The sequence below is a fragment of the Protomyctophum bolini genome, assembly GCF_963924005.1.
Source record: "Protomyctophum bolini genome assembly, chromosome: 20".
Lineage (NCBI taxonomy): Eukaryota > Metazoa > Chordata > Actinopteri > Myctophiformes > Myctophidae > Protomyctophum > Protomyctophum bolini.
The window spans coordinates 10864041-10876137 of NC_137881.1; the positions used below are offsets into that span (position 1 = coordinate 10864041).

At 43.9% G+C, this 12097-nt stretch overlaps 1 protein-coding gene across 21 annotated transcripts in view; it reads left to right on the forward strand.

Moving 5' to 3' along the window:
- LOC308335689 (receptor-type tyrosine-protein phosphatase delta) overlaps window positions 1-12097 on the forward strand; it is a 313079-nt gene that overhangs the window by 244820 nt on the left and 56162 nt on the right. For 12 of the 21 annotated variants that reach the window (XM_080792822.1, XM_080792824.1, XM_080792838.1 and 9 more), the window contains 10 exons: window positions 653-1234; window positions 2072-2217; window positions 2713-2857; window positions 4590-4895; window positions 5807-6000; window positions 7195-7221; window positions 8007-8124; window positions 9556-10143; window positions 10610-10710; window positions 10945-11201. In XM_080792822.1, the coding sequence (XP_080648948.1) occupies window positions 653-1234; window positions 2072-2217; window positions 2713-2857; window positions 4590-4895; window positions 5807-6000; window positions 7195-7221; window positions 8007-8124; window positions 9556-10143; window positions 10610-10710; window positions 10945-11201 (2464 nt within the window). The remainder of the gene's footprint in view (window positions 1-652; window positions 1235-2071; window positions 2218-2712; window positions 2858-4589; window positions 4896-5806; window positions 6001-7194; window positions 7222-8006; window positions 8125-9555; window positions 10144-10609; window positions 10711-10944; window positions 11202-12097) is intronic. The other 9 variants (XM_080792839.1, XM_080792826.1, XM_080792827.1 and 6 more) reach the window with 2 other exon arrangements.

Sequence of the window (12097 nt, forward strand, 5' to 3'; positions counted from 1 at the left end):
GGGTTCTAATTCTGTATCCAATCTCCGTGGTGAACAAACAAAGTAATATCTCTCTTCCTCTCAATAATGCAACCGCTTCCCTGCACACCAGAACAGAAACTACACAAGATATCCCATAATACTCCTCGTCCCAGCCGCAGCCCGCCAACACAGTTAAAGGAACAATCCCCCTGTATATACCTTAGGGTTACACCGTCAAAAACTAGAGTTCTCAACAGGCCAGACAATTAAGGCCCTCATCAAACCCTGTACACTCAAGACACTGCCGCCGCTGCCACCCTTAGATCCCCATATATGGAGCTGACCTGTTCTGACATTCCATTGACGTCATGATGTGCCGTCACACTGTCGTCGTGGCAACACTACCCTTCACTGGAAGAAACATTTTTTTGAAATTTCTTGTTGGTTAATTTTGCATTCTTCGTCTTTCCCATTAAAACCGGGAAAGCATCTGTCTTTTTTTATTTTTATTCATTGGCTATCCAAAAACAGCAGATATACAAGCTCACAGCACTGTGAGCTTGTTTATCTGCAAATAGTTTTTGCATTTTTGAAAAATATTGAAAGTGTTCGTTTAGAAGGCATTTATAGAATAGGTCTTGGGGTCAATGTATAATTTGTTGATGCTCATTAATGTTTTTCCTTATCCCAGCGTTGCCAAAGGCACCCGGCATCCCCGTGGTGACGGAACGCACGGCCACCAGCATAACGCTGACGTGGGACTCCGGCAACCCCGAACCCGTGTCCTATTACATCATCCAGCACAAGTCCAAGTACTCGGAGGACATGTACAAGGAGATCGACGGCGTGGCCACCACCCGCTACAGCGTGGGCGGCCTCAGCCCGTACTCCGACTACGAGTTCCGGGTGGTGGCGGTGAACAACATCGGCCGCGGGCCGCCCAGCGAGGGCATCGAGGCCAAGACGGCCGAGCAGGCGCCCAGCACGGCGCCGCGGCAGGTCAGAGGTCGCATGATGAGCGCCACCACGGCCGTCATCCACTGGGACGAGCCGGAGGAGGCCAACGGGCAGATCATGGGGTACCGCGTATACTACACCATGGACTCCAGCCTGCACGTCAACCTCTGGGAGAAGCAGATCGTCCGGGGAGCCAACTTCCTCACCATCCAGGGCCTCATCCCCAACAAGACTTACTACATCAAGGTCTTGGCCTACACCTCAGTGGGCGACGGACCACTCTCGCCTGACCTTCAGATCATCGCCAAGACCGGAGGTGAGAGAGCTGTTTATTGCTTTGTTGTCGTTGAAATTGTTTTCTTAACCACATGAACCATTGTGTGTGTGTGTGTGTGTGTGTGTGTGTGTGTGTGTGTGTGTGTGTGTGTGTGTGTGTGTGTGTGTGTGTGTGTGTGTGTGTGTGTGTGTGTGTGTGTGTGTGTGTGTGTGTGTGTGTGTGTGTGTGTGTGTGTGTGTGTGTGTGTGTGTGTGTGTGTGTGTGTGTGTGTGTGTGTGTGTGTGTGTGTGTGTGTGTGTGTGTGTGTGTGTGTGTGTGTGGGTATAGCAGACTTAGATCGCCTGTTTTCGGCAAGAGATTTGGTGTTGAGAGGGAAACAAATGAGCAGAGCCCTGGGGGACCCCGAGTAGGGTTTATGTGGTTAATGACGTGTTGAACAAGCTCACTTAATTATTAACAACATATTAATTTGTTTCTGCATTTGAACAATCGGTCAACAAGTGAATTTCTAAGGCCGCTTCTATTGGTTGATTTACTTGTTTAAGAAAGATTTAATTTAAATTAAGAAAGGTCCTTCCATGCAATCACTCAATTAGGCCTCCTCACTGTTGACTGTTTATTACTACTTGTGTAGCATTCACACACGATTCAGTCTGCGCTATCCCTGTAATCTGTTTGCATTTACTGCTTACTATATTCCTATTCCTTCCTGCATTTGAAATGACCGGCTAGCAAATGCAAATGGCCATTTGAAATAACTATTTGTATATAGTGGAATAGTTATAGCCAACTAAGCCAAGTTTTAGTGTTTGTACCGCTGGAATATAATGAATAATGCAAGATATAGAGTAATGAGTCTCTCGCTCTGCGTTCCAGTTCCATCTCAACCAACCGACTTCAGAGGAGAAGCCAAATCAGAAACAAGTATCTTGCTGTCATGGGTGGCCCCGGCACAGACCGGACAGGACAATCAAATCATAGGATATGAACTTTTGTACAAGAAGGGAGATGACAAGGAGGAGGTAACTATTTATTTTAGTCTAGTGACTCTGTTGATATTATATTTATGTTATTCCCTTGACGACACTGGTACAAAAAAAGAACATGCAGCTAATTTGTTTTTAAAATAGCCTTTGTTTGCGCCTTTGAGCGCCAGATAAGTGGGTTTCGCCACATAAGAACAATTCACAGCTCGCCGAGACAATCACAGCACACGCACTGAATTTCATTTTGAGTAGCCTACTTCCAGGCAGTTGACGCAACCCTCTGGCAACGTTGTTTGGGTTTAAATCATGTTAATTTAAACATAAGTGCAAAATCACACCCGAATCTGGCACAAACAAAATAAACATCTACAATAATTGGCCCTTTCACTCATGTTGAGATTGGATATCTTTAAACTGTTGTGTTATATCTTTTTCTTTTGTGTGTGTGTGTGTGTGTGTGTGTGTGTGTGTGTGTGTGTGTGTGTGTGTGTGTGTGTGTGTGTGTGTGTGTGTGTGAAACTTTGTCCACAGAAACGCATCAGTTTCGAGCCCACCACCACCTACCTATTGAAGGACTTGAAGCCTTTCACCACGTATACTTTCCAACTAGCTGCGCGTAGTAAACACGGAGTGGGAGCGTACACCAATGACATCTCTGCAGACACCCCCCAAACACGTAGGTCCTCTTCTTTATCTAAGCCCTAGCTTTATACACTTAGCAAAAATAGGGGGGAAAAAAGAAACGGTGGGGAGTAAACGAATGCTCACGTTTTCAAATGCATCCCTAATTTCCTCACTGCACTCCATGCTTCTATATACGTATTAAATGTTTGGTGAAGTGAAGATAATATTGTCTCAGGCAAAAATAAATAGAAGAAAAGATTAAAACAAAAAGGCCGCAGGTGCATTTGAAAAATGAGCATTTTTCTTTGTATATTTGGTTTAGCGATTAAGTGTTTTCTAAGTCGAGCTGACCATGCAGTATTGACTTTGAAATGGTTGCATGGGCAGTAGTGTGTGTATACACGGAGGCTTTCCTGTGAAGTCAGGTGGCAAGGTTACAGAATCATCTCCTCCTCCTCCACCATTGTTGTGCAAAAACATTCTTGGCTGAAGCCAATAATGGAGCCTTGAATTATTCATATGATTCCCCATCTCCGCTTTATCCAAACTGTCCGTCTTTTGATTAGCAGAAGGGCAAGTTTGGTCTAGGAAACCTTGTCTCCTGACACCACACGTCAGCCAAAATAGATAATTAGCATATTGAGACTGAGCTTTCTATGCGGCTAAACATGGCCACTAAACACTCATGTTGAGGTCAAAGGGATTTTCCGTTTCCTTAATTGACATCAGTCCTTTGAACCACTTTGTAAATCATACAATGTGTGATTGTGGAATAAATAATATATCGTAGAAAGCTCAAAGCAAGTATTGTCTTTGAAATTAGGGAAATTCCCGCCCCCCAAAAGACCTCAGGTTTATCAAATATGGAAACTGGCAAATTGCAAATTGAGTTATGGATTAAGAGATGAAAGTGGATACATTACATTTATTTTGTTTTGATCTCTCTGAAGTGGATTCGCTTCAAATCATTAGTGTAACCGTATATGGTTGTTGCACATCTAAAGTAAATCTGAGGTCTCTGAAAGATGCCGTAGGTAGGTATATAAGATCGGAAGTTCAGAATTTGCCCGGATGTACTGTATGTTCAGAGGTAAATTAAATCGTACCTTTCTTGCAAAAACAAGAACATAAAAGTGTTTGCATGCCAACGTTGTCAAAATTGAATAAATCAGTCATGTCTCCTTGGGAAGTTCTCTGTACAATCAGGCTTTTACCACAAACCAACAGGCTTCGGAAAGGTTGGTGACCAATACAACATTTTCTTCTTTGAACTAGTTGATACATCAACCTTTATGTTTTTGGATTGATGGTAACTGCTTGCCAAATTCATCATAATTCTTATTACCCAATCTAATGTTGAACAGTACTGGTTTATTGTAGTCCAAGTCCAATAATGTGTTAGGGGATGTTTTTTGTTTTGTTTTTTCAAAGGTAGGTTACATAATGTCAAGCTGTCCATGCTCATGCCACTCCTCATTCATCCATTCATACATCAACCGTGTTCTTAATTTGGTGTGGTTTCCTCTTTATTTGTGATTATTTCATTGACTTTAAATACCATTTTTGTCCACATAAGTCCCCGTTCTTTGTCCTTATTTTGTGTTATTTTTATTTCCCTTTTCCCCCCTTCCTTTGTTTGGTCGTGTCTACCACCCATCATCCCAATCACAACCAACACTGTGAAACTCCCCTAAAACACAATCCCGCTCTACGAATGACCCGATCGAACAAACAAACCAAACAATCCTTGCTGCCCCACCCCAAAACACTGAACGGCCAAACAGAGCCATCAGGCCCACCTCAGGACGTCAGGTGCCATAGCCCCAGCTCCACCACTATTCTGGTAAGTTGGCGGCCACCCACTATGGAGTTACAAAACGGAATCATAACCAAATACACGGTGCAGTACGCCATCACCGAAGGGGAGGACACGTCCACTCAGCAAATCTTCGACATCCCTCCGGAAAGCTCCCAGTACCTTTTGGAAAACTTGGAAAAATGGACGGAATACCGCGTGACTGTCACTGCTCACACGGACGTTGGGGAAGGACCGGAGAGCTTGGCACAGCTCGTCCGCACAGAGGAGGATGGTATGTGTTCGACAAAGCACTGCCCCCAGCTGCAACCCTTCTAAAGCTGCAACCCTTCTAAAACTACCCCCTTCTAACACTAACCTCCCCCTCTTTTGCCACTCACAATCTACAATCTTCTTCTTTTTCTTTTATAACCCCTCTGCCTCTACCTGCTTCTAATAGAACTGGCCATGTTTTTTAGCCCAGTTTTACTAACCTGGACTATGCTTTATTTTTTAATATAGAAACTATGACTTTTTAAAGCATATTTTTCTTGGCTTTTTTCCCTTTTTTTAATACTCACATTGGCATTTTGACCTGCACTGAAGCACAACAGGCCTCTGACTTCCAGTCCCAACTGTCATTTTTCTATCAAATTCTGTCTGCAAACTTTTTTGAAAGATATTTTCCTCAACACTTTTCCCTGTTTTTTCTTTTTTACAATGAGCAACACTCTGGACAGTGGGAATGACATAACATGGAAGGAATTTTTTGAAGGCCATTTTTTTATATTTTTTCTCTGCTTTATGATAGAAGAATACAATCATTTTTATCCATTTTTCCCCGCCCCATAGCCAAAACTCTTGCTGTGCTTCAAAACATTTGAAGCGCCAATTTTTGGCTTCCCTTTTCTATTTTGATGAAATGCATTTTTATGTTTTTTTTTCTTTTTTTAATCCACTCTACCCATGTCAGTGGTCAGACCTGTTTTTTTGGCGTTGTTTTTCTTCTTCCTTGCCATTGTTGAAATATTGGTGTTATACGGTGCACATTGCAGTCTGCCAGCACTTTTGTAGATTTTTCTTCTTTTTTTTAACCCCCCTACATCAGCGTTTTGCTCTGGATTTGGCCAGGCATTTAAAAAAGGAGAGGGGGTTCACTATAATTTTGACCTTTTTTTCCTCTTATTCCATGATGTCCCCATCCAGTTCCCAGCGGGCCACCTCGTAAAGTTGAGGTGGAGGCTGTCAACTCCTCGTCAATTAAAGTCATCTGGCGCTCGCCGGTGCCCACCAAGCAGCACGGTCAGATACGAGGGTACCAGGTGCACTATGTCAGGATGGTTAATGGGGAGCCCATGGGACAGCCAGTCATCAAGGACACCTTGATCGATGAAGCTCAGGTAAAGCACCCACCCCAGCCAACCAGCCACCTCTCTCCCTCTCCCTCCCTCTCTCTCTCTATCTCTCACATACACAGCCACTCTGTCTTATCTCGCTTTCGTCTCTCACTCTCTGGGTCTATAACCTTCACAAGTTCTCTGATACAGACAATACAGCTGAAAAGGGAAGAGGCTAAAAGCCCAGGTAGTAGCAATAGCTACACAGTCCGGCTGTGTGAGCCGTGAACATTTTAGATTGTCGTCGTCATGCCATAATTGAGTTTTTCAATTATGGCAAAGTGCCTTTTTGTTCTAAGGGTGGCACTCAAGGAAAGGCCAGGGGAGTCACCAAAATCAATAGGGTTAATCCTTCAGGGATCATGAACTGTACAGTATGTGCTCAGCACGTTTCATGGAAATCCGCCCATTTAACCCATTCTGACCTGAGATCAGATTCATACGAGGTTTCCACTGGACACACACTGGTCTGATTAACCCATTCTGACCTGAGATCAGATTCTAAAAATGTCAGTCGCTCTTCGATTTTTCAAAAATAGCAGACCTACAAGCTCGTAGTGCGCCACTCGGTGGCGCGCTATGAGCTTGTAGATCTGCTATTTTTCAATAGCTAAAGCATAACATGATGCTAACACCAAAATGGGTGCCCGGTCAGAATGGGTTAAGTGTTGAGATATTTTGTGTGCAATTGGAAAATGTGCCAGATCAGCTGGATTCATCTTCTGGGGAGCATGAATCTAGCTATTTTGCTACTTTTGTATAGAGCATTAATTCACAAAAAACACAGAGATACAAGGTTTCTGCCTGACAGTGATAATATCTTACGTATTTGGGATCAAATGGCGGACCAGTCGCCATTGTGTCTTCTTTAGCCCCACTTAGCAGGGCTAAACATATGCCACACAGTATAGGCATTAATGCTTTATACATTTATTAACTGTTACTACGGTGTATTTTGTCAGCTGTAATAATGTGACTGGTTACACATTCATCATGCATGCCACATTATCACCGTGGTAACAATGATTAGGCTATGATTACCTGTATGATTTCTGATGTTCAGCACATTTATTGAACAGGGTGATATTCCCCAAAACACAGCCCTTATTCTTACTCACCAGTGACTGGTACAGTATGTACAGTACTTGGCCTTATGTCTGTGTCTCTCTTCTCTCCATATTGTTACATGGTAATCAGTGGGAATATGATGAGTCAGCTGAACATGTAAGTAGATAAGAGATACCTCCTCCCCGACGTCCAACTAGGGCTGGGTGATATTATGGAAACGATCTAATATTATAACAATATTTTTGACCAAATGCCTCAGTTATCGATAGTGTGACGATAGTATCTTATCGTGATTACAATATAAAATGTAGCTGATGTACAATGAGCTCATAATGGGTTGCGATGTGAGCTTGTAGATTGGCTATTTTTTTTTGCTGTTGACCATTTCCGAAAGTATAAAATGAGGCATTAAAGTCATTAAAACCAGCAAAGGTCAACACTTTCAGCCTGGCAACAATATCCCAAATCCCAGATGGTAAATCAGGGATTTGGGATATTGTGATATGGCGGGTTGAGAGTGTTGACCTTTGCTGGTACTATATCAATATATTGCCCAGCCCTAATTCCAACCCCTGCATGAACTTGCATGTCTGTCTTCAGCGTCCTCTGCTCATGACCATTATTTGCAACGGCTCCTTCTAACAGCAGTGTTTATCGCAAATGGCATAGAAGGAATGGCATAATTGTTCTATTCTATTAACTGAGCTTGTTCAAAGAATACAATGAAATCCAACATTAAACGGTTGTGTTCAGCTGCAGTTGTCGATAGACAAAACTGCATTTGCCGCTTATTTATTCATCACAATTGCATTACTGCTCACAGTGTATTTTTCGGTTGCTCTTGGCATCCTATTCCTAACCCCGCCCCCTGCTTGATTGAATAACCCGCGAAACAACTATAACTAGTGTCTGTGCTGACTAAAATGTGTGTTCTTCCACAGGAAATGGTCATCGCTGAGTTGCAGGCAGAAACTACATATTCTGTTGCCGTAGCAGCCTACACGACAAAAGGCGATGGGGCTCGTAGCAAGCCCAAGCTGATCACAACCACTGGCGCAGGTAAAGCAACTGTCACCGTTGACAAATCTCCTATAGCTCCTCTGCTAATGTACTTTGTGATCTACCCCTCCCCCCCCAAAAATGCATTTGTCGTCTGAAGCTGTGAAATTGCACCCGGCGGAGAGAGAGAGAAAGAAATGGCTAGACGAACCTTTCCCCTTGATGGCTATTAAAGTGTGAATGCGGCTAATTGCGGGTCTCATTTATGACAACTATTGTAATCCCTCTCAGCTACTGCTCTGATACTGGAATGCTCACATGGGTTAAGAGGGGGAAAAAATGAATTGAAGAAAATAAAGGGGAAGGGGGAAGGGGGCGGGGGGGGATCCTGTGCAAGCTGTTCCAAGTCTCACTGGCCTCCTTTTGTGAGAAAATCCTGTTGGCAAGTCAGGAATACCTGCTGGGGGTATGTTCATAATGCAGAAATTGTGTGATTTATCTTTATTGTCACAAAATGCTTTGATGCTGCATCTGCCTGCAGGTGTACAGACACTAGTAGTGAGGTTTGAGGTGGACATGAGAGAGATTATCATCATAGCTATTATGATCGTTTCTTTCAATATGTATAAACACACAGCATGACGGCTGTTTCTTTCTGCCGGGTGCAACAATGGTGGCATCACCATTGTTGATGATCATTGTGTTCCTTACCTTATTTGACCAATGATAAGGCCTTTGTTTCCCACAAACTTATCTTAGTTATAATTATTAGTTGTTGACAGTTGGCTCAGATCACTCGGATGTGGATTTCATTAATGCACTGGTTCTCAACTTGGGGTCCAGGGGGTCCCCCCCAGCTATAACTCAGAGATAAGGATAGGAGCTATAAGCTTCCGCCTATGCCTTTTCGATCACCTTAAAATAACTGCTTTATGTGTAATGTCTCTCTGAAAGATCGAAATAAATTATTCATTCATTCATTCAGTGTACACTCAGAGAGTGTACAAATGACAAATTTGAGAATCCTCTGGATTTGAAGATTATTTCAAAAGACAAAGTTATAAAAGAAAACCACAACTTTTCATCAATTAAAAATAATTCAAACATTTTTCAAAATACTGAATAAAAAAACTCTGTGTTGTGACCTTGTAGATCTACTGTTTTTACTAGTTTGGGTCCCAGGCAAACGTCTAATTTCTCTGTTGGGTCTTGAGCTAAAAAAACGCTTGGAAACGACTGGCCTAATACATATCAAACTGGGGTTAGATGAAATGAAGAGCGTTGAGAAGCACTGCACTAATGGACGGAACACGTTTCCACCAAGTTGCCTCACAGATACTCTGGAAGCGGCAATGCCCTCCATAACTGTAACAATGTCCTCCATAACTGTAACAATGTCCTCCATAACTGTAACAATGCCCTCCATAACTGTAACAATGCTCTCCATAACTGTAACAATGCCTTTTTCTCTCCATTGATGTTGCCATATAGTTCCCGATAAGCCTCGTCTCATGGTCAGCACCACCAACATGGGCACAGCCCTCCTCCAATGGCACCCCCCCGCATTGAGCCACGGACCCCTGCAAGGCTACCGCCTCCGCTTCGGCCGCAAAGACGTGGACCCACTGACCGTCATCGAGTTCCCAGAGCGCGAGAACCACTACACTACCAAAGAGATCCACAAGGGGGCCTCGTACACCTTCCGCCTGTCGGCGCGGAACAAGGTGGGCTTCGGCGAAGAGACCGTGAAGGAGGTCAGCACCAACGAGGACGTGCCAAGCGGCTACCCTCAGAGCATCATGGCCGAGGGCGCCACCACGACCACCATCCAGGTTAGCTGGAGACCCCTTTTGTTGCCGGAGCGCAACGGCGTCATTGTGAAATATGCACTGCAATACAAGGATATCAACAGTCCTCGCAGTCCATCGGAACTCTTCATCACCGCCCCAGAGTCCACCGTCATCCTGGACAGCCTTAAGGCCGACACCACTTACGATATCAAAATGTGCGCCTTCACCAGCAAGGGCTCCGGCCCCTATAGCCCAAGTGTCCAATTCAGGACACAGCCTTTGGATCAAGGTAGGACCATTCCTCAAACCCCTTTTAGCCCCTCCACCTTACTCAGAATTCTTCTACCACTGCCAGATTCTTTCGAAACAACAGCAACGTCCCCTGCGAGCGTCCTCAAATGGCAGAAGGTGAAAGGGGAAATCGGATCCGCTAAAGGACTCGGTACAAACCACCAGGACTATTTGTCCTTCCCATAGTCTCCTCACCTTAAGAATCATTTAAAAAAAAGAAAGATAAATAATATGGTGTAAGTATCTGTGTCCTTTGTTTTGTCAGCTGAGAAAAGGTCAGTCAATAAAAGTAAGACATGCTGTTGATCAGAAGGTAAGAATGGAGTATTTTAATGGAGTATCTGCTTTAGTACTAATTTCAGGCTGGTTATGAAGGGAAGCATTCGCAGGTAAGCACTGTGTGTGGAGTCTCTGTTGGTCGGTTGATCTTTGTGGCTAAATCACCCGCTCCCCCTTTCTTTTAGCAGTGTTTGCAAAAAACTTTCATGTGAAAGCTGCCACGAAGACCTCAGTGCTCCTAACATGGGAGATCCCAGACAGCTACAATCCAGCTCAACCCTTTACCGTGAGTGCTTCTCTGTCTCCATGATACTTTAGGTTTAGCTCTACACGATTATTACTTCTTAATTTCGCCCGTAGGTCGCAGTTAACTTTTTTTTATATCCTTATCAAACCCTATATACACTCAAGGCATGCTCCATTATATGGATCGTTTCTCGTACAGTTAAATGTGACAGATGCCCAATGTTAATTATGTGTTGAATGTTAATGCTGACCTATATATATGCCCATTATTCAGATTCTTTACGACAACGGCCAAAGTGTGGAGGTGGACGGGAAGCTCACACTGAAGCTGATCACCGGCCTTCAGCCGGAGACGCAGTACTCCTTCCTCCTGACCAACCGAGGGAACAGTGCCGGAGGTCTCCAGCACCGCGTGTCCACCATGACGGCCCCGGACATCCTACCGACCAAACCGTTTGTGATCAACAAGACCAACACCAACGGCATGGTGACCGTGGAGATGCCGTCAGTGCTGACCACTGAGAAAGTCCGGTGAGTAGCAAAGACGCAACTCAACTCAACTCAACGCAACGCAACGCAATGCAGCGGAACGGAACGGAACAGAAAATTACTCATGGAAATGACCATTTTGATTCACATTTGTGAACCAGATTTGACTGAGAGCCTGCCATCGCGCAAAATCCAGCTTTACACCAGAGGAGAAACCTTTTTTTCAAAAAAACCCAATGGCAGTCCCCCAGTCAAATTTAGTCACATTTGTATAATTTAACTCAGGGTGCCTGAGCATAGACTGTAAAAAATATGGACAAAGCGTTCCCCGGGTCTAACATGAACGTAAAATGAAGCCTGTCAGTCCTTGCAATGGAAGTCGCCATCTTTCTAGATCCGTTTTGGTCCAGCTGGCCATTGGCTGGCCCAGACAACGAGGCGGGACTTCCCCCCTTCTTCTCCGTTGGTTTTTATTTTGACTCGAGTGGGAGGGGAATCCCTATCATAGACTGTAACGGTAGCCACCTCCCTCAGAACATACGCGACTTTATGGTCATTTTTTTAATTAATGGGACCATAATTTTCCAAAAAGAATATTATGACATTAGAAATGAGACTTTAAACTAGTGACTGGAAGAAGAAAGTATTCATGACCATGTTTATTAAGGTAATACAGTCTAGGTGAAGTTGGGCCCAAATACATGGACTTCTATGGGGCTATGGGTTTTTCTGGGTCCAATGACAGCGCCACAACAGGCCATTATATGAACTTTAATTTCCTTAGTGGCTTCACAAAATATCTGTCTGACTGCCCCCCTGTGCCTGAGGTGGTTCAGCCAGTTCAGAGTGGGTGAAATAATGTTATGTGTAAGGTCAATTACACAATTAGGAAGTGTTTTAGAATAGGGAAAGAGATCAACGAGAAGAAAGCAACACAG